This window comes from Scleropages formosus, chromosome 8, assembly GCF_900964775.1.
Source record: "Scleropages formosus chromosome 8, fSclFor1.1, whole genome shotgun sequence".
Classification (NCBI taxonomy): Eukaryota; Metazoa; Chordata; class Actinopteri; order Osteoglossiformes; family Osteoglossidae; genus Scleropages; species Scleropages formosus.
This window is the reverse complement of record NC_041813.1, coordinates 7034210-7062205: the sequence shown is the minus strand read 5'-3', so window position 1 is coordinate 7062205 and position 27996 is coordinate 7034210. Positions and strand designations below refer to the sequence as shown.

The 27996-nt window shown below is 41.7% G+C and overlaps 1 protein-coding gene across 5 annotated transcripts in view; it reads right to left on the bottom strand.

Moving 5' to 3' along the window:
• The window catches only part of ldb3a (LIM domain binding 3a), a 51664-nt gene extending 23954 nt beyond the window's left edge, over positions 1-27710 (bottom strand). For 4 of the 5 annotated variants that reach the window (XM_018766289.2, XM_018766285.2, XM_018766286.2 and 1 more), the window contains exons 1-3: positions 23591-23959; positions 10110-10261; positions 704-785 (exon numbers count right to left, since the gene is read on the bottom strand). In XM_018766289.2, coding sequence (XP_018621805.2) covers positions 704-785; positions 10110-10261; positions 23591-23686 — 330 coding nt within the window. In that variant the 5' untranslated portion in view covers positions 23687-23959. Of the gene's footprint in view, positions 1-703; positions 786-10109; positions 10262-23590; positions 23960-27621 lie in introns of those variants that run through there. The other variant, XM_018766284.2, reaches the window with a different exon arrangement.
• Between the last annotated feature and the right edge of the window lie 286 nt (positions 27711-27996).

The following is a 27996-nucleotide window of genomic DNA, read 5'->3' as shown; positions in this document are numbered from 1 at the left end:
GATAAGGCCTGCCTGACCCTTGGGGAGGAAACAAAGGGGTAAGATGTGAGTGCAGTCGAAGGAGAGGGCAGAGAGAGCAGAGCAAGAGAGAACGCAGATGCGGTGCGTTTTCATTAATCAATCGAGATTTTTAATCATTTCAATAAGGCAGAACTGGGTTTCGCAGCGGTCGCAATCCTAACTCGGATGGGCAATGCCCTTTAGGTTAGTCACTAGGGGGAGGCAAATGACTGTGCCACGACTGAGTGGGTTTTCTCCACTGGCGCTTATCACCGAAAACAAATTCTTAAGAAAGCAAACAATAAAATTGCTCTCCCAGCAAAAATGGGACTTATGCTTTACCACTGCCTTAAATTTATAAGCTGTGAAACCCAAGAGACCGCTGGCCTTCTGTAGAGTTCTCACTGGAAAAAAAGATTTTACTGGTGTGTTTTGGCTGCTCAACAACCAGCGATTGAAGTGAAACTAAGGAGGATTTGTTTTATAGCCCTTCTTATTTGAAAACATTAACCTCATGTCCTTTTGGCACTGCTGGCCACTAAGGCATCAGAAAGTGCATCTGCTTAACCTTATTTTAGGCTGGAGACCAGGATGAGGTCTACTATCATGTTCAGTTCCTGTACCTCATAAGAGAACCTCCCATGGTGGATGGCACAAGACTCCATAGAGAGGATCGCAACAGAGAAGGAGACGAGCCACCTACCTTCTGGTGTGGGATGATGGGTTTGGAGATGTCAATTCTTGTGGGCATTGGAACAGTGGGTATTGGAGCTGGGCGTTTTGACCTGCAGGTGACACAAATGTTGTCCATCAATGCAACCTATGACCAAGACAGCTGATGAAAACTGTGTGACAGTTCATGGACAGTTTAATAACTGGGAAAATGACTTAATGGCAAAAGGAAAGAAAATGTTCCTGGGTGGAAAAGGAAGCAAATGACTTCCAGGTTTATTCACGTGTAAACGAAAAAGGGTTTCACAGGCAGCAGCAAGGACTATGGTGAGTGTGCCAAACAATGCTCGATACACCACAGCGAGCTGTGTGATGACACCTTTGTCAAATAACAAACTTACACATGGTTGCCAGGCCACTTCTGCACTCTTTAGAGCTGAGAGTCAAGAATTCAAATTGTACAACATCCAAAAATGCTTGTGCAGACCTGGCAGTACTAGTCCTATAGATGGGAAGTAGGAGTCACGTACCCCCAGGGGTCTAGTTGGAATCTCGATGTTTCTGTAGCTTCAGGCAAATACTGAACGTAAAGTCCTGGGAAAGCGATCGCTATTCATACTGTAACTAAGGTATCATAAGTGCAATGAGGAATGGAAGCAGCAAAGGCTGCTGTGCATCATGGCATCTTGGCCAACAAAAAGAAAACAAATGATTATACCTCTGGCTTAAGTTCAGACAGCGCTGACCCACTTATGAGGTCCTGGGTCAAACCTGTCTAATAAAATTGGTCCCCTTTTGATCCAGCATTCAGGAACGGAATCACACAGGTCTGCCAGAGGTCAGTGAGATACACGGGAGGACCGCTCGCATATTGAGATTTAATCTCAAAACCCAAAACACCAAGGAGGCAGCTTCTATGTGTCTGATACCAGCTAGTTCATCAAACACAACAGCAACTTTTTATAATACAATTTCTCCTCTTCCTTTTACATCTTAATGTATTTTATTCCTGAAGTACACAAGGTTAAGTATTATGAAAATCTGTAATATGAATACCAGGGAGAAACATGTAGTATGCAAGATATTGTACAACTTTTATTTTACTGTCTTTTATGAACTTCTAACCACATGCACCACATTTCTTGGTTTCTGGTGACTTTCAGTTTATTATCTTTTACTGTCTCAGTTTACTTTATCGACTTTACTAATACTTGAGACATAACTATAATTATTTGTTGTACTGTAAAAGCCTCTGTACCACTGTACTCTGTGAAAATTGTACTAGTTTGTAGGACAAGAGGATGCAGAGTCATATTTCCTGCTTCAGTATATCTATATTTTTGGGCTAGATGAGTTCTTAGAGAAAAGGGGATCAGAATGTATACAGAGCTGGAATCATCACACTGTGGGCAGAAGGGACTTAAATAGGGTCATCACGGTAAATCTGTGTTTGCATGTACATGTATTCATTTCTCAAAAAATGAATTTTAATCTTCATATAACTATTCACCAGTTTAATACAGGTAAGTAATTTCACTTAAGTAATTTAGGGCAGGCCGAGTGGGTTGGACCGGGTCCTGCTTTCCGGTGGGTCTAGGGCTCAAGTACCGCTTGGGGTGCCTTGCGACAGCCTGGCATCCCGTCCTGAGTGCGTCCCCTCACCCTCCAGCTCTTCGCCCTGTGTTGCCAGGTTAGGCTTCAGCTCCCCGTGACGCCGTATGGGACAAGCGGTTCAGCCAACGCGTGTGTAATTTAGGGCAAGTACCTTCCGCAAGGGTATTACAGCAGTAGATGAGACTTGAACCCACAACCTTTGGATCCCGAGAAAACAGGTCTAACCACTTTGCTATCAGCCACCCCACACCAAACACCTGTACCAGAAACAGGTTACCAGTGTGGTTTGTGCAGTGGGTCTTCGCATACGGGGTGTCTATGTATGACACGTATGTGTAGGGTGTGTGTGTGTAAGGTAATACACTGCAGAGTGAATAAATGTAAATGTGTGGGTGGCCTGTGTGTGGCAGCTGCCAAAGTTTCATTTAAACATTTTTATTTACTTTAAATCACATTAAAATTAAAACAAATTTAAAGTGACTCAAAAAAAAAACATGGTTTCCTCAAATTCTTTTTAAATGCTCATTGCTGACTGATTTATTGTGCAACTGTGCAACATTCATCAGCTTTACTCACAAACAATAGACACAGGCTATAAACAGTGTGGAAGAGAAGAGTGAAGGCAGTCACATTACGTCACGCTACTGCACTGTATAGGCGTTCTATACTGCCAAATACCAACACCAGGATCCCAAGTGCAGGTGAAAATACAGAGAACTGCCTTTGGACCCAAAGGTTGCAGGTTTGATACCCACCTCTAGCTGTAGTACCCTTGAGCAAGGTGCTTACCCCAAATTGCTCCAGTACCATTGTATAAATGGGTAAATAACAGTAAATTCCTTTGGAGAAAAGCATCAGCTAAATGGATAAATGTAAATCACACAGCAAAGTTTCATTTAGCAGACACTCTTCTGTAAGGTAACATACAACTCCGTAAAGAAAAGTACATTTCACCAGCAGACAGAGAGATACAGACGCATGCACGCAATTCTCAAAGAGTAGCTGCACACAGAATTCATGATGAGCCCCTGGCCCGCTTCATGCTCAGCTTGTGAACTTTTTGACTAATGAACTAAGTCTTGGTAAGTCGGGGACCAACTGTAGACAGAAGAAAAAAAACATGTAAAACTAACCGAAAAATGTTTATCTTCGAAAAATTTTAATTTGATCAAGGACCCAGTGTATAAAACTGCTCTCATCTCGATGTACAAAACGTTGTTACTTTTACAGAAAATTGTGCAAAAATCCTTTCTTTTTTCAAATTCAAATCCTTACTGAATTCTTGCTACTGAAAGGAGAAAAAAGGAGGCTAATGATGTAAGAGAATTGTACTCAATTAGTGAGGGAAATTTTTGGTGTAAAAACAGCACTCCATCCTTAAAGAGAAGTAAGATTTTGGAAGCAAATGCTATTAAAACACTGAATGACAGTTTTTGGTCAGCAATGCCACTTTATCACATAAGTTTTAGGTAGAAAATGCCACTGTATCATTACAGCAGGTTTTGGTCTGGCAGAGACAGTGCTTTCAGTCATCCAGCCATACCATATAGAGTACACCATATATTATCATCCACACCACATATACAGGGACATTACAAAAATGGGAAAATTCTTCAGTTAACAACACTGGAAAGTTTCCTCTATGTACGTGCTACTTGATCCTCAGTTTTCCATTCAACACCCAAATACAGACCTTTACATTATCTTAGTATGAAATGGACCAAGTGTCAGACAGAAAAAGGAAGAGAGGAAGTACTGCGACTCAAAAATAAAGCAGTGATGATGTACTGGGAATAAAACCTGTAACATGGTAATAGGTGAGCACTGCTGGCACAGTAGCAATGGCACTCTGAACAACCCACTGATGTATTCAAATGGTCTTCAATATCATCAGTGTTTGCTCTTTCCTGCTTCTCACCTACAACCCAAAGTACAAGGATTTTACAAGTACAGTCTGATCCTGGGCTTCACACTTGCTCCTTCTAACAAAAGAAGACTTATCATTTAAAGGGGATATCACGCTGCCAGTACAAGTGAAGTTCAATGAAAAACAAATGATAAATGATAATTTCAGCAGATTTTTGAAACATACCAAAGTTGCCAAAAGTAGAGAGGGGACAATTTCACACCTTGTGACATAGTAAATTCAACAATAAATAAACAGAAAAAACAAACTTTAAAAACCTTCCTGAAATAAAAGAGAGTTTTAAAACTTCACAGTTGTACTTTTAAATGTTGCTCAGAGGACCCAAGAAGGATGTGCTCTATGACATGAAGGATTGTTAAAGAACGATGTGAAGGCCTAAATTATGAATAAATCAGGGAACACAGAACATTGCCTTGGGAAATCTCACTTAGCCAGTACTGTCCAACTCAACTGGCCTCATTTCATCAGAAGGCATTGGAAGGAGAATCTCCTCTTTGGAGACTCTTGCTACATTACTTTCACTACAGCGAAGGACATTTCAGGGCATTCGGGAGTTTTCAAGGTGTTTGCTATAATCCAGGATGACAGCAGCAAGTACGAAGAGCATAGCGCTGTCATTATTTTCATTTTTCCCCGATTTACATTTTTACCATGTGGATGTGTACATGGAAGGACAGGAGTAGACTCACTGAAAGATCAGTACACACACATCACTCTCTTCCAGTCATCCTAGAAATCAAAAACTTTAGCTGTGTGAACTAACCTGAGCCTAAGGATGCCTCATCCCCAACATAAATTGACTTTTAACCAAGGCATGGAATTACAGGAACACACTCTCCCAGTGACCCATGATCACTTGAGGTACATACACAAATTACCTCTTCCCTTCTCCTTGTCTGCATAAACTTTGAAGGTAAAAGCTCCCTTCATCTGATGCAGGATTAAGAGGACATTACAAATGTTTGAACAAGCCCCTTTTTCTGAGCTTCCTGGAACCCTAGAAGCACTTGAGAACTCTTGGACTGAGGCTCCATGTTCAGATGTTACACAGGACATTTAAAAAAAAACTCACTTTCTGTGGATGTATGTGAAACAAATTTCTGTTTCTGCAAATATTTAACTGGATTTGGTGCAATAAAAAAAGTTTTATTATGCACACCAGAATCTATACTTTTTATGGGAAAAGCGAGCAATAAAGACCCCAAAATCTAACAATCTGGGGGATAAGAGAGTTAGATGACAGAACAGGATAAGAGAACAATACATTGTGCAAAGTCTGAATCCAGGAACATATGGATCCATCCATCGTCGACAACTGCTTGTCCTGAGCAGGGTTGCTTTCATGTTCCGGAAGGATCTGTCGGACTAAATTGCAGAGCGAACAGAAGTTTATTTCAAGGAGGAACAGGAAGCGTGGTCAGGGACAGGCGAAGGTCTTAGATCAGCAAATGTCATACATAAGGACAATCCAGAAACGTGGTCGAGGAAACAGACAGAAGGTCAAAACACAAGAAGACTGAGCTGGGTTCAGGAAAGGGAAGGGATACGGGATGAGGACAAGGGCGAAGATGAAGGCGAAGCGAAGGCTAACTCTAGGTGAGCGAGCAGTTTGGCGAACAAGGGTCCGCATCCGACTTCGTTCCGCCTCTGCCTTTTATGCCTCCATCGAGCAGGAGCCTAACCCGGCAACACAGAGCTCAAGGCCAAAGGGACACATCCAGGACGGGACGCCAATCCATTGCAAGGCACCCCAAGCAGGGTTCAAACCCCAGACCTGCCACCCAGTGGACAGTGGCTGAACCCACCGTGCCACCACACCCCCCATCTGGATCCACACAGAAACGAAAAAAAGACCTTTTACCATAAGCCATTTGCTCTGATGACCCAGCAGTGCTTTGACTGCTTGTTAATCAAACTAGAAGATTAGCACATGCAGAGGTTGTCATAAAAGTAAAAAGGGAAAATATAAAGCTAATCAAGTTACCTTCCAACTGACTCCAAGATAACCTCATCAATACATTTTTTAAAATAATATCCTAGATGTCAAAAAAGTAGAATGTGTTGTTAACTTCCTGTGTCTTGATGGATGGATCCATTGTTAGTTAAAAAAAAATTCTGGTCAGTACCATTTACGGCACATACATCCACAAGTTGGCCTACTATCCACATTTAGGGAAAGCTTTGACTATCAGTTCCTTTATTATTCTTTTCTGTTTCAGCAGAAGGTTAAGAAAGCTCCATATGAAATAATCTTACAGGGAGTAATTCGGTATTTTCTAATTTTTCATATTTCCTTGAAAACACTGATTACACACTTACCACCTTGCGTTTGCATGGAAACACTCCGGACCAGTTGTAAAGGGCTGCTGCACTGGTAGAATAAAGCACTTAATTATGACTGCACCAACTGAAAGGTGATCTCTAGAAGGTTTGAATGTGACAGGCTGTGCAATAAAATCTCAGAGCTTTATAGATTGTAACCTTACATTTACTCATTCAACTGACACTTTCCTCCAAAGCAACTTACAGTTATTTACCCCTTCATACAGCTGGGTTACTTTACTGAAGCAATTTTAGGGTAAGTATCTTGCTCAAGGGTACTACAGGTGGAAGTGGAACTTGAACATATGACCTTTGGGTCCAAAGGCAGCAGCTCTAACTACTACTGTACCAGCTGCCCCCTACAAGTAAGTGAGCAATTAAGGTGTCCCTAGTTAAACAAAGCAGTTGGTTGTGATCATCCAGGGCACCACAGTGAACACTTAACTCTATTTTCGTTGATTAGGCAGGTGAGACAGTCTTCCAGAGGAGCCCATGGGTAAGGTTGGTTGGTTGGTTTGATGGTGGGCCAGTGCACTGAGGCAGGATGGGGGAAGAACTTAAAACCTACTTGAAAATAGCTGTCGCAAACATTGCCACTCACCTGGACTGAAGTCAGACTTCCCTAAAAATGAGAAAGGACACTGGACACGAGTCATACGTACACCCACCAAAAAGGAAGTGCAAAGGTGTACAAGCATGATGCTGTGCTAGGGAGATGATAGCCACGCACAAGTCATTTGCCTCCAAAAAGGACAACTCAGTCCATCTTGCTGTGCCTATTGGCTGTTATAGGACATCAAGGCAAGTGAGAAAGAGTTGGGAAGTGCTAGGATAACCACGGAACAAATGAGTGTAGCTGGATTACCAGTCTGTGATGCATGGCCTGAGCACTACAGTCACATTTAATAGCCCTCACTACCGCTCAGCTAATTGTCTTACATATGAAATACGGGGTAAGTAAGTGCTGTGACCTTTCCGCACTAAAGAGCTGCCACATTGCCCTGCCAATAAACCCAAACAAAGGGCAGTTCCAACCACCACACTTGTGAATTCATCCTGTTTTTTTGCACCCATCTTTATGGCCAGGTTGTGGAGACCCCCATAAACAGCATCTGAAAACATCTGAAGTTGATTACTGGATGGCTGGGAGGCTGTGGGAAATGTCACAGAGAGTGCAACAAGAGCCCTCTAACATCTCCACTGAGCATCAGTGGTCTCACTGGGAATGACCAGTCTATCACTGACTAAAAGGCTTCACAGAGAGCAACTGTTTTCCTTTCCTACTACGCAAAAGATAAAGGGATGAAAAAGAACGTTGAGACTGCCAAATAAATTTCTGGAGGATTAAAAAGACGTCTTTTCATTTTTCCTAAGACATTCTTCGGGCATTCCTTCTGATGGTTCAGCTGTATCTCACTTAGTAAATAAACGCTTTTCTCCCCAAAAGTGGTTAAAGTACAAGAGGAGGAGGAAACCTTCCAAGTCTGGCAGTCTATGACTAATCTATTGTCTACTCGTGAGCCCAGCTGATCAAATATTAACCAGTGGGTGTTTCTAATTGCGACCATTCCTGCATTTAATTCAATTCATTTTAATTTCATCAGTGCTCTGCACCCAACAAGAAGGTCCTTTGTATACCCAATCCTACCTATATCCAAAACATCATTGTTTTAGGAAGGTGACAGGTAATACAGGTGGCACAGTGAGCAGCACTACAGTCTCACAGCACCTGGGTGGTGCAAGAGGACATGGGTTTCATCCCCACTCAGTCTGTGTGGAGTTTGTATGTTCTCCCCGTGTTTGTGTGGGTTTTCTCCAGGTGCTCTGGTCTCCTCCCACAATCCAAAGACTAGCTGTTCAGGTTCCCCATAGTGTGTGAGTGACAGAGAGAGTGTGTTCCACTGATGTACGGATGAGTGACCCAGTGTAAGTAGTGTATCTAGCAGTGTAAGTCACCACGGTGAATTAGGTGTGTGGGCTGATAACGCTACATAGAGTTCATTGGAAGTCGCTTCAGAGAAAAGCGTCTGCTTAATAAACAAAAGCAATACTAAAGCAACATATGTTCAGGTATGCAACATTCCCGTAAAGAGAGTGCAAAGAAAGGCATAAGGTGGCACAGAGTGTAGTGAAAATGTCTGGTTATCAAGCAGGCTTAGCGTGCAGCTCCACGATAGAGGCCAATGGTCATATAAAGCAAGAGACTCATGTCTGCTGTGAATCATACACATGTACAGAATCTCTCACTACAGGCATTCTGCTATTTCAGTTTCATGAAAATGGCGCTGAATGACTAACAGGTATATTAATATCACAAGAAATACAATAGGGTGATGAGAGGATGGCTGAAACTTAATCACTACTCTTTACTTTGACTCACAGTTGTGATCTCTATCTTAAACAATCACTGTCAAACTAGACATTCAATCCCAGATAAGAGTCACAGTGAGAGACAGAAGTCCATGATTGATGAGTCCACAATGAGCAATAATCTCACATCAAATCAACAAAATCATGTACTCTCTAAGGGCATTACTTTTTAAACCATACTTACAAATAAGAATCCAGTGACCTCATTAAAGATAACCCATAGGTATAGTAATATCTCAGTAAAGACAGCAAAATATCCAGCTGTACAAATGATTAAATTATAGGACAATAAACTGTCAGATGTCTTCTAAGCAACTGTACGATTTGGCATGAGTAAAGAAAAGAGCTTTAAGTGTTGATACTAGGGAGAACAGTTAAGCTGTGCGAGGGGGGTGTGGCGGCACAGCGGGTTTGGCCTGTGCTTGTTCTCTGGCAGGTCTGGGGTTTGAGTCCCGGTTGGAGTGTCCCATCCTGGGTGCGTCCCCTCCCCCTCTAGCCTTGCACCCTGTGTTGCCGGGTTAGGCTCCGGTTCACCGTGACCCCACTTGGAACAAGCAGCTTCAGACAGTGTGTGTGTGTGTGTGTGTGTGTGTGTGTGTGTGTGTGTGTGTGTGTGTGTGTGTATTCCGACACATTCTATGATATTTCCTGCATAGGACAAAGTTGCATTAAGTCGACTTATAATTACTCAGGATCCACTTATACCCTTTCGCATCCTGAAACAAAAGGGATTGTGACCTTTTCTGAACTGTCTTCAAACTGTGTTACAGTTGTTCAGTGAAACTTTTATTTTAATAAGAGTATAAGTTGTGTGTTTCAAAGTGATAACGAGTACCTACTATATGCATTTATAAACAAGTTTTACAAGCGCAGTTAAAGAAGCAAATGAAACACATGGTTATAATAAATCTACTTGACTTTTTATGTTTGATTTTGAACATCATCTGTCCATTTTCATTAGGCACTCGTCCCATTTCGAAATCAAATTTCATTTAAAAATTCACCAACTGAAAACTGACCAATGAAAAAAAGTGATAAATTACTGTTTTTTTTTTTTTTTTTTTTAATGAGAAAGGTAAAGTATGTAGTGCAGGTATAACCTGTAGATGTGTGGAATGCTTATGGTGTGCAGCCTGCAGATGTACAAGCAAGTGCAGGGATTTGAAGGGTGTGGATGACCCACAGAGAGAATCTCACAGGGTACCTTTGCATGGTGAGGGAAAGATTGAAGCTGGCACACTTAATCTTGTTTTGAGCCTCCAGATGGGTCATGCCCTCCGTGCTGACCCCGTCGATGGCCACGATAATGTCACCCGGGATCAGGTTGCCCTGTGCTGCTTTGCTCCCTGGAGTAATCTGTGAATGCAAGGCAAGTTTATCACAAATACAGTAATGACAATATCATTATCGGGTAAAGATAGTTACTGGCCTTGTGAGTGACAACAGACTGGGATGGAGAGGTGAGTAGAAGCAAGAGACTGACTGCTTGAATGCCCTGAAGATATGTGTTGAAGTCACCCAAATACATCAGCAGAGAATTTTCCACTGGGAGGGAACTCAACCATATGTTAAGGCCATTCAGAGAAGCAGACAAGGAAGCGAAAAGGGCAATAGCGGACAACCTGAGTGTACAGTGAGTTTGATCGAAACAGCATGGAATACATGGTCGAAGATGGTGAAGAACTGAGTATTTCCACTGAGAGGAGAGAACAAGTCTGTCCCTCAGCTTTTGCCGGAAAGGGTGTGAGATACAGAGATGCGTCCGCAAAGCCACCAGCATGGTGGACGACCCTTCTCACCCCTCTCACGGACTCTTCGCCCTCTTGCCATCTGGCAGAAGGTACAGCAGCATCTGTGCCTCCACCAGCAGACTCCGCAACAGTTTCTTCCCTGAGGCAGTCAGATTACTCAACACCATGCTGCCTCCCAACGCTCACCCGGCACAGTCAAACAGGTAACCCAGCATGACTCCATACACTACAAACTATTTACAGTTACCACCCATGTCCGCATCCACGTCCTGTGTATTTATTTACTGTCTTGTACTCCTGTTCTGTGTTGTACCGTGGTCTCCGGAGAAACGGCATTTCGTTCCACTGTATAGAAGCTATATAGAGGAAAGACAATAAAACAACTTGAACTTGAACTAATTACTGGAGAAATCCATAGGTGTGTACGAATTGTCCAGGCTGATCCATGTTTCGGCGAAGACAATAAAGTCGAGCGAGCGATGGGGGGGATTAGGCTAGAATTAAGTAACCTTTCTTTACATCTAATTTTCAGTTAGTTGAGGGTTTTTCAGGGTAGAATCTCCACTAAGGGACCTTGTTTAGCACCCATTACACAGCACTGTGCTATAGACCTAATCCTGAACAGCTGTGGGACATGTGGGTTGTGTTATATTTAAAATACACTTGGCTTGCCTCTGACCACTTGAGCCACATAATCCATGCTTTTAATGGGTCCCAAAGATGATAACAGAGTTAACAGTGGAATGGCTGTGATACAATTTGGCTTGGGAGGAAGCCTCTCATTTTGGAGGATGGCTACTGTCAATCTTCTCGTGGGTCCACGGCAGCCGTCTTTGACCCCGAGGCCTTTAAAGTTCTTCCCATCAAATCCTTTGCTAGGTACAGAATAAAGTTCCTCCTCCTGCATGTTTCCTTCTCATCCGTTACTATTCCACAAACATTCACAATATTACTCAAAGCAAATTAAGTCCACAGAAGTTTTGCAAATAATTATTTATGAGCAGTATTATTTTGAATTAAAATATCATGTGGAAAGAAATATTAAAGCATCATTTTGCTGCCCATCACATTGACTATTTTTCAATCTAAAAAAAAAATCCTTACAATTCAAATATTACCCTATCAACTAAGCTTACCACTAGAAAAATGATGTACAGAAAGTCCATACTCAAATTTTACTGGATCCACTGTGCAGGGGTAGAAGAAAGAGGAAGTTACAAGCCTTATTTGTCTTAGAAGAAGAAGAAGCTGGTCTCCAATGCAAAAAAAAGTCCAAAACAGATGTCTTTTGAGACCCTTCTTAAGTGTTGAGAGAGATTTGGCAGTTTTGAGTGAGAGGGGGAGGTCATTCTACTACATTCGAGCCAGAACCAAAACACATTCGAGCTTTGTACATGGCTCCACCAGCCATCCAGAGGTGGAGGACCATAGCAGTGGCTGGAGTGTAGTGAGCAATCAAGGTCTTGTAGGAACTGGGGAGCAGATCCATTGTTGATCTTGTATTTCAAAAATGCTTGCTACAAGTTAGGTCCTGGTGTCTGCAGAAATTCTTTCAGCTGATATCGATGCAGTAAATTCGTACCTGCATGAGTTTAAACAGATTCTCTCACAAAGTCACCATAGCAAGCACAAGGTAGACAAGTACAATGAAACTGGCCTGTGCTTCAAGATGTTGCCTGAACATACACTGCCATTCCAAGACTATAATGTACACAAACAGAGATTTAAGTAAAGAAATGACCAAGTGGCCCTTTGGCTCTAGCTACATAGGGACGGGTGGTAGTGTAGTGGTTAGAGCTGCTGCCTTTGGTCCCAAAAGTTACAGATTCAATCCCTCTCTCCATCTGTAGTACCCTTGAGCAAGGAACTTATCTTAAAACTGGTGCAGTAAAATTACTAGGTCGTATAAATAGGTAAACAGTTATAAGTTGCTAAATAAATGTAATGTACATGCTTAAGACTTTAATGGTTAGAAATCTAGAGTTTTGCAAACTTTCCATCATATCAATAAAAAGTTCACTATACTCACAGTAAAAACCTTTAGATAACTGGACCCATATTTCAAGACTGGTTTAATACTACTTTTCCACTGACTGTTCAAACACATTTACATAACGTTAATTTAGTAAAAAGCTATTCTGATACATAATCTCTGTTCAGCCCATCCAGACGACAATACCACATGGAAAATTCAACCAGTTGACATGTGAATAATTTCTTCATTGAAACAAAATTGTCACAGAGAACCAGTCAAAAAGCTAACTGGAAATAATAGTTAAGCAAGCGTAACCCTTAATAACTGTGTGGGATTCTATAGCACCACACTGTTTCAAGAACAGTTTGAGTGTTGCAGAATTCAATTTTGAAGGTTATACCAAGGAAGATGTCCTTTGAGCAGATGACGCTTTGTAAATTTTTACAAATTACACTAAACAACATTAACAGATCATGAAGGAGGAGATCGAGGAGATCAAGAAGTGCCTACAAGGAGACTGTAAACTGAAACACCCAATATCTGACTACCTAACAGATGAGGAAATTCTGATGAATGTATTAAAAAAACAACCCAGAGGACATTAACCACAGGTAATCATTAGCACACTAAGTTGCTAGGAACAGAATATGTTTGACAGGTCAGTGGTGAGACATATCTCTTTTGTTTCTGCAACATTTATTTATTAGAATTCCCTGTATAACAAATAGCACACTTTACTTTTCATTTACTATATTTTATAAGCCCAGTGTCCAGTGTTTTATGCTCTAAATGATCGGTGACATACTACAAAGCTGGGGGTCTCCTATAAATAGAGGTGCTCTATCCTCTTTATTATGTGGGAAACCTAGCATATTTATGCATTTTGTAAACCACGACTGAACCTGGTGCACACCTGGTGCCTGCCCCCTCATCTGTTTTCATTGTGTGGTTCTACAATAAATGTCAGCAGCAATTGCCAAGCAGAGCTCTGAGCCTCTGCTGACATAACAAACAAGTTGTGGCAACTGAGACAAAATCCTGCCATGCATAAGGGGTGCATGAGGCCTCAAGGTGCCCTTTAACCTTCAGCTCAGTCACCTGATTCATTGGATTCCCTCAAGGTTTAACCAGGGCCAGAAGGACAGAGCAAAATGATTCCGAATGCAAATTGCCCACTAAAGTTGAAGAATCCTTCTAACCAGTGAAAACTACCAGAACTTAAGTGCATGAGGTAGTGAGGTGCAGAGCAGAGATGCTGTCTGAGTCTATAATAGAAAGTTCATAAGACGGGAAGGTGTTTCAATTTTTTCCACCTTTCTGAACAGTAAGACTACTGTAACAAGACATGCAGTTGTACATGGTGAAGTTCTATTCCTCTAGATAAACAGAACAAATTATTTACTCCTCTCAGGCATGATAATGCAGGTACCTCTAGCTGGATTAAACAAAATAAGAACATGATTATGAAGAAAGGAAAAAGAAGAACACAAAGTACTAGAGGTAGCAAGTGGTGGATTGAAAGTGCTGGTTTACAAACCTGGTATTAACCTCCCCTCCCTGGATCATTCCAACCGATAACTATTCACTCAGCCAGGCGATATGCCAGCTCAAGTCTCTTGCTCATTCCAGTTAACAAAGGGCCTGTTCATTGCCTGGCTGGAGGCTTCAGGAAAAATGTGGGGCACCGAGAGAAAGAAAGAAGCAAGAGGAGTATAGATTAAAGAGAGGGGTACGGAAAGACAGGAAGAAATAGAGAAAAGGGAAGCAGAGGATTCGAGTAACAGAGGGAAAGACTGTACTTTAAAACTATCCATGAGTCCATAATGTGATGTCAACAAACAGACTTCCCAGATCTATGGCAGGCTGGTGCCACATACCATTCAGCCTTGTGTACCCTTAACAGTCAATGCAAACCTCCAGGACTAACGGTCTTCTTTCTTTTTCCTAGCCCTGACCAGCCCTTTAAATATCAAATTTTTACTGCAAGAATAGGTCAAGGTTAGTATTAGAATGCTGTACACTTCAGTGTCCTCTGTGAGCCAAACAGGCATCCTGCATGTAGACAGATGTGCATGTACATTAGGTAATGTTCTTCTGTATACATTGTATGACATTTTCAAAACACACAAATTAAGGCAAATGGAACAGCACTGAAATGGTTTGAGTTATACCTATCATACCTTACCAGGTGGGTTGACTCTTTCTTCCCCTCAACCTCTCTGAACTGGTTTTCCACTCTCACAGGTTCTCCTATCATTGCTATGCCTATGACACCCAGTTCTTATCTTCCTCTCATATCTACTCTCGTATCTCAGCGTGCCTTTCAGGCATCTCTGCTTGGATGAATCACCACCAGCTACAACTAAACTTCTCCTAGACCTAAATCCTTCACTTCTGATCAGGTCCATCCATATGTAGGACAACTTGTTCATTTTATTCATTTTCATTAATTAAGAGTCTGGGAGCAATGATCAGCTCAAGTCTCTGCTTCTCTCACATGCCAAAGTTATAACCTGATGTTCAGATCCTTCGTCCAAAAGATCCACAGGAACCGCCCTTATTTCAACGCACTCAACAGAGCTTCTGGTCAGGCCATGGTGGCATCTCACCCAAGGTGCTGCAATTCTTTCCTAGCTGCACACCCAGACTCTACCATCAAGCCTCTCCAGATGATCCAGAACACCGCTGTCCACACTGTATCTAACTTGCTAAAGCATTCCCAAGTATATATTTATTCATATATCCCAGGTATATAAATTTTTTCATTTAGCAGACGCTTTTCTCCAAAGCGACGGACATCTCAGAAAAATAGTGTGTGTATAACATTAAGAGAAAGAAAGACTGCTGCAGACATGTGATCCTTAAGTAAACTTAGTCTGTTTCTTTCCACTTTATGCACCGATGTTCATCACACGAGTAGGTGCATAAAACTCAGAATAAATGATTCCTGATCACCTTTCTACATTTTTTTTTTTTTTTTTTTTTTTTAAAGGTACACAAACATTTACGTACAATACAGGAGTAGCGGCTGTGTAAAAGCTTATCCGGGCGTGATCATAAAGTTATGGTGCATGAACACTTAAACCATACAGGAGCTATACCCCCTCCTCATCTCTCCCCTTTGGCTTCCTGTAGCCAACTGTATTAAGTTTATCCAAAAGCTGATGATCCATGTTATCCCAGCATGAATTAAGAATGATCCAAAGAGCATCTTGTGACGTTACTGAATGCTTGGTTTTCATGGTCTTCAACTGCCCCCATAAAGGTTCGATGGGGTTGAGGTCAGGTGACTGCGGAGGAAAGTCCATGACAGTCAATACTCCTTGTTCTTCTTTGGTCTTCTAGTAGTTCTTGCAAAGCTTAGAGGTATGTTTGTGGTCATTATCCTGCTGCAGTATGAATCCTTCTTCACAAAGAAGTGGTACTTTTCCTTTGTCAGAGCATTCTCAAATCATGGTGGGACACTATGGGTCATCAGGTCTTGCACAAACTTTAGCAAAAACACAAAGAAACTCTGAAACTCATGTAAATTTTTTCAAAAGATTATACTTTTCACTCAAATTGTTATGCCAATAATTTGATATGTAATGAGAAATTTTGTATAAAATTTGGAAAATAATACAAAACAGAAGCATTTTCACTAGTGGTCTCAGACTTTTTGAAATCCACTGTATGTTTGTGCAATGTATGCTGACAAAAAGGTGGTATTGGGTTGAATGTATTTTGTCAACTGGATGCCTGCATCTTTATCTCTGCTGATGCAATGCACTTGTTTACTCTGACCTTTATGTCTCTTTGAAAGAAAGTATCTACTAAATGAATAAATATAAATGTATTTCTAATGTTTCAGGTGCAATGCATTTCAGGAATGTCTAAACACATGCAATTTTAGAAATTGTTTTGTTTTAAGTCATGCAATACTTCCTATGTTGTGTAATTATGACCACTACTTTTATATTTACTCTTCCTTTACTCCATGTCTTTGGCATCTGTAAACATGTGCAATGCACATCAGGAACATCTAAGCAGTTAAACTAGCTGTAAGTGGAGTCCAAGTTACGTTTAAAAACCCGATGAACAAGTTTCTGTAAACTGCAGTGAAAACCCTGACTCTGCACAATGACCTGTGCTGGCTGATACATGACACTCTCCTGGGAAAGCCTGGGCATATCATGAGCCATAACCCACCCACAGAGTGACTGCCGAGGGGAAATCCGTGACCTTACCACCATCAGGTACCAGTAGTGCCGACCCTCTGAGCACACATCTGACCTTCAGCTCGCTGCTAAAAACAGCTCCTAGTGTCACCACTCCCCCACCTCAGGGTACCGTTAATGCTGTAGCCGATGAGATTCTGGAAAACCAGGACTGCAGGAGCTAGGGTAACATTATCACTGTATGCTGTCTCATCAGACATATCACAGCATTGGCCTGAAGCTAACGGTGGGGCGGAGAAGCTGAAACTCCTATGCCAGTGCACAGACCCTCCCTCTCCACTTATCTGATCCCGACGCAAACTTACAGCCCATTCTTCACAGTACAATAAAAGCAATGTAGTGTATTACATCCTTCTCTGTTGCTGCAATTACTTAGTACAGATTACATAAGACAACCTTGACACTTCACATTGACAAATGATATCAGCAAGAAAACAGAGTAGGTATTAATAAACACAAACGCTTTCTGGATGGTCTACTGTATATGCACTGAGAATTGTTACACAAGGTGTTGTGATAACTGACACAAAGCTTAAAATGAGCTTATTATAACAAACACTAGCTTTATTACAGAGATCCACGGTAGGAAACCAATAAAAAGACAACAGATCATAAGTGGGCAACATTTCCTATGTAGCCACAGGTATGGAAAATGAGAAGTGAAGTTTACTACATCATGCAAAAACTGAGAAATGAGGTTGTTTGGTCTAAAATTAAAAACACAGTATGTGAACAAGGTTTTTCAAACCATGTATATTTTGACTAATACATTACATCATCTTTAGATGCAAATCATGACAAATTGTTGAAACTGGAAAAAATGAGATTCAAAGAAATGGACAATCCTTTGGTCCAAAAAGTTGCAGATTATGAGTGCACACATCACGCCTCTGCCTGTCACTTGAAAAGAGCAATTTGCCTTGATGACTCTCACATAAAGAATGCCACTTCACCTACCCGCACGAGTTCAAACAGACACCAATTTCAAAATGCCAGATTTAAAAGCTGGGAGTCAAAATGTGACAAATGCCAACTTTCCACACTTTGGTAGTCAATTCATCACTAGCGACAACCGGTGACAGGGCTACTCATAGGTGAAATAGATTTTCAGAGACAGAGTAAATAATAAATGGTAAAATATCAGGTCCAACATGAGACAACTTGCTAACTAAAACGTACGCATCAATTCTGAGCACAAAGCTGCAGAATCAAGCCTTCTTAAGTGTTGCCTTTACTCCTCCAAAAATATTGCTTGTTTGGCTTTGACATGGACACACAGGTGTTTGTGCGCGGTCGGAAATGTCATTCAATATTCCCAAAACTTTATTCCAACTAAATACAGCTCATAACATAACGGGAACATAAACAGCAAAAAATAATTTGAAAGGTGTCGACTGATGTCAAACTTGGTGTAAGTGAAGTTGAGGACTGAGAGTCCTATAAATAGCCAATGACATACTTGTAAAGTCACCAAGGGCTTCCACGGTAGTAACAAGGCATCCCCACATATCCTGACAGATTCGAATTCCAGGTCTCTCCCAAACCATGCCAGCTGATCACCATTAGTCAACTTTGCCAGAAGGGAGGAGCGACTGTATTTTATGATGATGATATTGTTGCAACATCCTGCAGAGAGAGCTCTGAATGCAAGACCACAAAAGAGGTCCCAAAAGTGTGTGTTTAGGGTTGAGGTTAATAGAGTCATTTAGCGGAAATCGCATATTCAGATTCTTGTACTTGATTTTTTTCAAGCCAAGTCTGCTGTGTTTTGACTTCTACCTGGATCAGGTAAAAGCTGTATTAGTAGCATCTGTGCCTGTTGTTGGCACTGTTGAACTGAACACGCTGAACACGTTCTAGAGAACACTAAAAATACTCAAGCCATCATCGGTGCCTGTCAGTATCAGTACTGCAGTTGAGTGAGTAAAGGTTATGCAGAGCTCTGTGCTGTCAAATGGAGCAGCAATTTCCAAAACTGTCACACGAGCACTCCAGAGCAAGGACAATGTGTTCAAAATTAAGATACAGCAAAGGACAATCCTAAAATAATGTTGTCGCAAGGAGACACTCTGGCTTATCAAACTGTCAGGCCTACATCCAAGGGAGATGCTCATTTTCACAGCAGGGCTCTGGCAAGATTACAAACCGCATCTCGTACATGGCATGCACTGAGATCAATACATCTCAGATTTAAGGTAACCATAAAACTTGATAGCATCTGTGGAGCCAGATATTAAAGACATTAAATACTACCAGTGTGGAGTTCCACGTTTAACTGCCAGCCGCTGAAAGGAGGAGCCCCCTTGGGAACATTCGTCCCAGAGAACCCCGAGTCTTGAATATCCTGTGCACAGCAGGAATACATCCATTCCATCCACAATAGTATCATGACTAGTCAACCTGTGGATATACCCAGCACAAGACAGGTCCAGCAGTCAGTTCTTGAGAGAGATTAAATCAATCTTCATGCTATCATAGGGAACTGCAGGAAACAAGATCTCTGTAGAAAAGAATCCCTGAAGACAATCTGCCCTTCAATCAAATGAACCTACTAAGAATAATATTTATACAGACTCATTTAAAATGAATAACTACTGAAGAACAGTCAAAGACATGGCTGGGACTATAACGTCATTTTGGTGATACACATACATTCAGACCATTCATGACTAGATTCAATAACAGCTACACTTGCAATAATTTCAGTGTATGTGATGCCGCTGCAAAATTAAGCAAACAACTGAAGCAACACCTTCTTCGGAGAGCAGTGATTTCATCTGTGCTAACCTCCCATGAACACCACGTTTTGTTAAGTGTTTCACTTACGGTAGACTCATTAACATTGACAAGTTCAAGCGATGATGCCTGCAGACCCTTAGCTCTCACCCAAGGGTCCTTCATCAATGATTTCAGTTTTGTACGGCGTACCCTTGCACTGCTCTTTGTAGGACAGTCATTTCTCGGGAGAGTAGCAAACCCTTGAAACCCTTTCCAGTCTCATAAGCTTCAACAACTTGTTCTCTAAGGTCTTCTGAAAGTTCTTTTCATATTACCCTACAGCATAGTTTTGTTGTGAGGAACAGGTAACCAACTTTGTATGGCTATTTTATACGGCAGGGTGGTTCACAAACACACCTGAATTGAAACGTGTGCCTCCAATTACCTTCTTTTCAAGATGTTATGTCCTAGAGGTTGTAATGGGAAGTTAAAAACATGCTCACCAAAATGCAAAACTGTTACAATGGGTGCTGAAGCCTTACAAAAGTTTAATAAATGTTGAAATAAAGTGTTGAGGTCAGCACTCACAGCAGTAACTATATACTGAATATGCTATACATGCACTTACCCAGTCTGTTATACTATGGATGGTGGTTTTTTTTAATTTTGTTTTTCTGTTCTCTATTTTGCAGTTAACATGTTTTGTAAAGGTTACCTCAAGCATCCATTGTGATTAAGAGCCAGCGTCCTGCCATATAACGGATGTCAGTGTCGTTCCTATCTGCAGTTTGTCCAATCAACTTCATTGTTCTATTCAGTTATAGTGACATGACTGTCTCGTTCGTGTTATAGCATCAGTTTTGCATTTACACTGAACAAAAAATTATATATAGTTACTACTGTGAGTGCTGGCCTCAACACTATTACCCTGGAGCTTCACATACTTTTTCTTCAATGACCTTAACTGTACACATAATTTGTTCCAAAAAAAAAAAAAAAAAAAGATACAGAAGTGTAAAATGCTTGTTAAATAAGTCTCACTTTTCTCTTTCCTCAGTCAAGAACAATTTTGTCTCACCACTTGAAAAAACTTTTAAAAAAATTGTTTTATAGTGTATATTTATTTAGCTATATGTAAAAGTTTCACAGAATATACCGGATGAATAGATTGAGGTATGTCTGCTATGCTTTTAATGATTGTGTGTAGATCAATTAAAAAAAGCTGAAAGATGCTATGAAGACATGGTGTAAGTATTTTCTTTTTACAAATTTTTAACTAAACTTAATATTAATGTTGTTTGAAGTTAATAAAATTAAATAAAGCATCTCGGGTACACAGTGGGTTTGGCCCGGGTCCGCTTGGAGTGCCTTGCGGTGGACTGGAGTCCTGTCCAAGGTGTCCCCTCCCCCGCGTTACCGGGTTAGGCTCCGGTTCGCCGTGACCCCACTTGGGACAAGTGGTTGTAGACAGAGCATGTGGGTGGGTGTACCCTGCCTCAGCCACCATGTTTTCATCACAGTCTCTGGAACACAGCAAACCTACACTGGACAAGTGATTGATAAAAACAGAATGCAAGAAGTCTTATAGAGAGTTTTCCGTTCATTACAGTTTCATGTGAGGTTTTTACAGATCCGAACTCCTGAATAAATTGAAAGATGTCTATTATTAGGCTTTTTTTTTTTCCACTGGGATAGTATTGGTAAAAATGAGTTTGGGTTTTCAAACAAACCAAGATGCAAAGAGACTTCCAATGGTAATTGTGTTCATAAGCCAAGGACCCAGCATATGTTTCACCGAGTCACCCCAGGATTGCAGACTGTAACAAAAACAATTCCTTATCATTCATACTCAATCCAGCATACAGTTTTGTGCAGTATCTGTGAATACATCCTCTCTACCATTTACTCAACAGTTAGAAGACACACTGCTATATTTCATTAAGTTTAGAGCACTTCCAAATCCTGCTATGCATGTGTGGTTCAAAGAACAACCTGATGGAAGGGTTGGAGAAGAGGACACAAGTGATTGAAACAAACTTTACAACTCACATCCCTTCTCTGTTTCTATCTCTACACACTCATAAAGATAGCATTTTATCTCTTCTAACAGACCAGCCCAAAACAAGAACCATTTTTAAGATATTTTTAGAAGGACTTGGCAGCAAGACCAGCATAAATAGACAGAGACTACTACATACTACAGAGTACCACCTGCTGGGCTGGTGATTGACTGGTCCTTCTGCCCTTAGTGCTGGGCTTTGGAGGAATACTTCATCTAGCACCTGGTGCTTCTCCATTTCAGCTCTGATGTTCACTGGGTGGGGGGTGCGGTGGCGCAGTGGGTTGGACCACAGTCCTGCTGTCCAGTGGGTCTGGGGTTCCAGTCCCGCTTGGGGTGCCTTGCGACGGACTGGCGTCCCGTCCTGGGTGTGTTCCCTCCCCCTCTGGCCTTACGCCCCTGTGTTCCCGGGTAGGCTCCGGTTCCCCGTGACCCCGTATGGGACAAGCGGTTCTGAAAATGTGTGTGTGTGTGTGTGTGTGTGTGTGTGTGTGTGTGTGTGTGTGTGTGTGTGTTCACTGGGTGCAGCAGCTACCTTTCCAAATAATCCTGGCTTATGCTCATATTCAGTGGGCAGAGTGTGTTTCTGTCCGCAACAAATAGGCCAGAACAGTTCCAACTCTATGGCAGGCTTCTTAACATCACTACATCACTGTCCTAAAAACACAGCTTTTTCCAGACTACAATCCAAATATGGGTCAAAACAGTTGGCAGAGTGCAATTTTTCCCGACTTCCTTCATTTTAGTCTGTGCTGAAGAAGGCATGCATAACTTCTTAGCTTATTATGGGTTTGTGTCAGCCATGCAATGACCACAGCAGACACTGAGTCAGCTCAGGAGAAAGCAAAGGCCCACCATAGTTCCCAACCACAAACTATGTGAGGAAGATTGTGTTGCTCCACCTGGACTCAGGCCAGCTGCCACCATTCGCACCTTGCCCGCTCCCCCTGCACCTCAGGTTCCTCTCATACCTCTGGCACTCCAGAGTAGAAAAGCTGAGAACTGATAGACACCTGTCCTTCCCTGTCTAGAGAAGAGACCCATGACAGTATAGTTCAGGTCTACATTGCAATACAGGTGGCCCATTTCTTTTTTCTCATCTCCAGTCTCAGAAAAATGATAGCCCTGCAGAGCAATACATCGTTATATCTAAAACCAAAGCACTTGCAGAGCCAGGAGGTGGTACCTAGATCTTTATTCAGATTTAAATTGACTTCATTTGCCGTTCATTCACATTTTCTTAAATTTACAAACCCTTTCCAAAACAAGCAGTAGAAGGTAATCTATATGCCTAATTATATGATTTTTTTTAAAAAACTTGATGAAAAGGCTTTATGAAACACTAGGTTTTTGATGCAATCATTAACCACACATAGCATTTATTTTTTATAATAAACCTATAAATGGGTAAAGTTGTCTAACTTGCAGAAAGCAATGTCTTTTCAAATTTGTAATAAGTCCTGTTAAGAATGTACATACTGTAACTGCAAACAATAAACTGGCAGCACTAAAACCACCCAGATAGATAAGCAAAGCAGACTCCGGCAAAGATGTGAGTAGATGTATTAAAACAACAGAGACAAAAATGAAGTGGATTTCTCATTGTATTGGTATTGTATCATTGTTTCTTCTTTCTCAGCAATTACTTTCAGCACCTGGCATTATATTTGGATGCATATATTACACTATTCATAAATTTAAGTCGCTATTTTCTGAATATGGAAGAAATGAGCTCATGGCACCTAATCCGCTATAATGATGTCAATAATCCAGTCAGGATTAACAGCATTCAGCTGGTATGAAAGCAAACAGAAGGATGTGCACAGTGAGTGGCTGAGAACAGCAACTTCATACCTGCCAATAATATTGCCTGTAGTGTAGAATAAAGAAGCGCACAATTAAACTTGTGTTGGACATCTTGTGTGAGGATGCATGTACTTATGGCATGATGTGAGCAGCTCTTACCCTAGAGATGGTGAGGGGCATGTTGAAGTCCTTGCCCCCCTGCAGCCGGAAGCCCCATGGGGCAGGACCACTCAGCATTACGTTGTAAGCGCTCATCTTCAAAAAACCCTTTTCACGTCAGTTTGGCTCTTCAACGTCTCTGTCCTTCAAACCCTTGGTGAAGGGCGGTAGGCACCAGGCAGTCACTAAAATAAATAACCAATAAAGGCAAAAATTGAAAAACAAACAATAAAAATATAAGTTTTTTTTTTTTTTTTTAAATAAATCTATGGATTTATTTGGAAACAGCGATTGAGAAGACAAGACAAGAAATTAACTGGACCAACAGGCTAACTGTTGGCCCCCTCCCTGCCTTAAACACATAAAATGAAAATCAGACATAGATGTAGGGAAGGGAAAAGGAAGAGAGGTCTTGCCTGCTCTGATGGGCTGGAATGACAGACTAAGAATAGCACCCCTCAACAGAAAGCGATAGCACTCTGGCACTGTGGGCCCTTATATGGCTTGTAAGGAGACACCCAGTATGCCAGGCTTCCATGATTCACATGGCTAATATAGCCTCTTCTAAGGCCAACAGATTTTTCTAGTCTACCCCAGGCTCCTCCCACTTCTTCTGCTGGTGCCCAGCATAAGGAGGTAAGGAAATGGCTGATTAGCAGTAATTAGCACAAAGGCTATTGCTTAATTGAAAGCAAATTCAGTTGGCCAGTGATGGCGACTGAGAGCGTAGCCTGGTTGTATGTGTTAACTGTAACTTCTGGAAAAACTGGAGCTGACAGTGCCACTGGGTGATTTATGTATATGCATGAAGCTGAGTAAAGCTCAGAGAGGGTCCCATGCCCAGTTTCAGAGATGGAAAGGTTGCTAAACCTTCTCTGAAACTGACACCAGTGCCAATACAGACACTGAAAAATTCTTGGACAGAGCCTTCAAAGACCATCAGACACAAACATCATTTAAGCACGTACTGACATTTGTGAATCCCCTCCTAAATATCAGTAAATTACAGCAAAATACTCTGGGGGTGGGAAAAAGGTTTATGATTCAGTTGCTTTGCAGAATTTTCTGCAAAAAACCATTTAAAGTTTTATTTTTCCGCACTTTTAATAACAGCTCAATGAACAGAAGTCGTTCGAGAAAACTGTAGGCTCTCCCTCCTTGGATTCAAAGCTGTGACCTTACGGTCACCAGCACACCACTTGGTGCCTGTTTAAGTCAAGGGCTATTAGTGAGTAGTTGCCAGCTGGCCACATGTCTTAAAAGGCTGTGCTGTCAGTTACTTGCCCTTGCAGTCAATGGTCAAAGATCAATACAAATGAACCCTGGCTGCCCAGCTTGGTGTCTCAGGGTCAGGCCTGTCCAGAAATAGCCCACCAGACAGGCTACAGAGCTCCACTGAGATAACAGCAGCCCTCATGCACGACAGCACTTACAAGGGCCTGTGACTGAGGTCAGGGAATAACCATTAAGCAGCAGGAAAGTGAAGCCTAAAGTGGCAAATGTCAAATGCTAAGTATAGCCCTTTTTATCAATGGAAACATACAGTACGTTGGGACCAATAAAGACCTCACTGGCTGTTATCAAGTCACTGATTTCTACAGAACCACTAGAGAACATGATTACCTGAGTAGAGAGTTGCATACAAGACATACAGGACAGACACACTTAACACATGCAGTATATACCGTGGAATTTTGTTTCCAATACTGGTAAATATTATTTATGTGTAGCAATTATTCAGAAAAATTATTCTTCTTAAAAATAAAAAAAGTAAAAGGTACTTACCCTCAATTGCGCCAGTAAAATTACCCAGCTGTATAAATGGGTAAATAATTGTAACCTTAACGTTGTAAGTCGCTTTGAAGAAAAGCATCAGCTAAATGAATAAATGTAAATACTAGTGTTATGAGCCCCAAATACAAAAGAAAGCAGACTACTTTTTTTTTTTTTTTTTTTTTCCCCTCTAAGAAACAAGTGCACTCCAACCAGAACTAATGAGTGATAGAGTACAGTATGGAGCAAAAGTGGGCTTCTTTATAGGAATCATTATCTGCTGCCTCACAGCTCCTGAGCTGCTAGGTGGGCATGGGGTTGGAGTCAAGCTCAGGGTGTGAGGAGACAATCTTTGTGTTTGCACCACCCAGACATGGATACAAGGAGACTCTGGCAAAGCACTTCCATTCACCTTTGCCGTGGAAACCATGCATATCAGTCAGCTTTGACTCAATGGTACACCCATCCATCTGTAGGAGCACCATTCACCATGTATCTCGCACCAATCCAGGGTTCTCCTGATTCCCTACTGACCTTCAGCCTACCCACTAGGGGTTGCACGACTTCACACACACACATTTTCAGAACCGCTTGTCCCATACGGGGTCACGGGGAACCGGAGCCTACCCGGTAACACAGGGCATAAGGCCAGAGGGGGAGGGGACACACCCAGGACGGGACGCCAGTCCGCCGCAAGGCACCCCAAGCGGGACTCGAACCCCAGACCCACGGGAGAGCAGGACTGCGGTCCAACCCACTGCGCCACCGCACCCCTCCTTTGAGAGAGAACTCGTTCAGCACTGGTGCGATCCAACTCAATGGCCCGATTCCTCCTGCACGACTTCAAATTTTTTTTAAAAGTCGACAGTTATGTGATGAAAGTCGAGTCGACGTTGACTAATCGCTGATGACGTCGTGAATAATAACATAGGAGAAAGGAATGCTTTGCAACAACCAACAATCTGTACTCTCAAACTGAATGCATACACTCACAGCACAGTTCATATATAGGCTATATATCATAGCTGTGTTCAAAAAAATGCAGTTTTTTCTGTTTTTTGTTTTAAAAATGAAAAACAAATTATGAATTAACTATGTTTAAAAACCCTTTTTTCCTCAAAATGTAAAATATTTAAAATATGCCTCATCTATAGTTTCTTGCCATCTTATTTTTTGACTTTCAGTTGTTTCATTTTGTGGTGTTCTTCAACAACCCCGCATGTAAACGAATTGAAACAATCCATCAGTGGCTTAATCAAACATGCTAGCTTCGCTCCGAGTTATTGATCATAAGTTGATATGAATCAACAAGAGTGTCCTCTTCTTACAATGCTGTGCTGCGCACAAAATCTTTGGACACTCATTGCAGAACAACCCTGCGCAGCACCATGTTGTAATAGATTGTCTGCGATCTCTGAATATGTTGCTCTAGTTAATATCATATTATTTATCATTTGTGCAAATGACTCCAGAGTGGACATTTTTTCCAAAGGAAAGACCGCCAATGAAGCTCAATTTCACATCCAGGTTACTCTACTTGTTAGATATTTACATTTACTTTTTTTAGCAGATGCTTTTCTCCAAAGCAACTCCCAATGAACTCTATGCAGTGTTATCAGCCCACACACCTTATTCACCACGGTGATTTTCACTGCTAGATACACTACTTACAATGGGTCACTCATCCATACATGAGTGGAACACACTCTCTCTGTCACTCACACACTATGGGTGAACCTGAACAACATGTCTTTAGACTGTGCGAGGAAACCCACACAGACAAAATGCAAACTCCACACAAACTGAGCGGGGATCTAACCCACGTCCTCTCGCACCACCCAGGTGCTGCGAGACAGTAACGCTACTCACTTCAGGACAGACCTGCATTTTTTGCAAGTGACAGTAGCACAAGCTTCATCTTTAGTGAAGTATTTCCACACACTTGATAAACCGCTGCTGGTTTGCTGCAGTGACCCACCAGGCTCCTCAGCTGTTGTCTTCTCGGAGGCATCCATGTTGTTAGTGTCATAATCACGTGACCAGCAGCTTGTCGACGTAAAGCTTAAAGTGTCATCGCAGAGCAGTAAAGTCGACAAATCGACTAGTCGACTAACCTGTGCAACCCCTACTACCTGTTAATGTCTACTTAACACCCTGATATTGAGCCTTGCCTACTATCCTCTGGGCTATAGCCTAGTCCCACAATCACTCAGTCTCCTGGATAAATGCAAAGGTGTTGCTTTAATAACAGAACATACAATGCAGGCTTCTGGATGATCCTTCCTTCAGGACGGGGACTATAGCGCTCCACGGTGCTCCAGTCCTCCCAGAACAAAAGAGGATCACCCTATGGGGGTAGAAACATATATCATTAGGTTGGTCACCCCTGTTCAAATCCTCCTTATGCCATGGCACCCTTCAGCAAGGTATCTGCAATGAATTGATACAATATGTATACTCTACTGCATAAATAGGTACTATAAGTGATTGTGAGTGGCTTGTTGTTGAACCTAACAATGTAAGTCACCTTGGACAAAGTTATTAGCTAAATAAAGAGTAAAAGCAGCTAAGTCCTTTACTTCCACAACTGCTTGACTGAATGGAGGGTTACAGCAGAAACATAGAGCACAAAG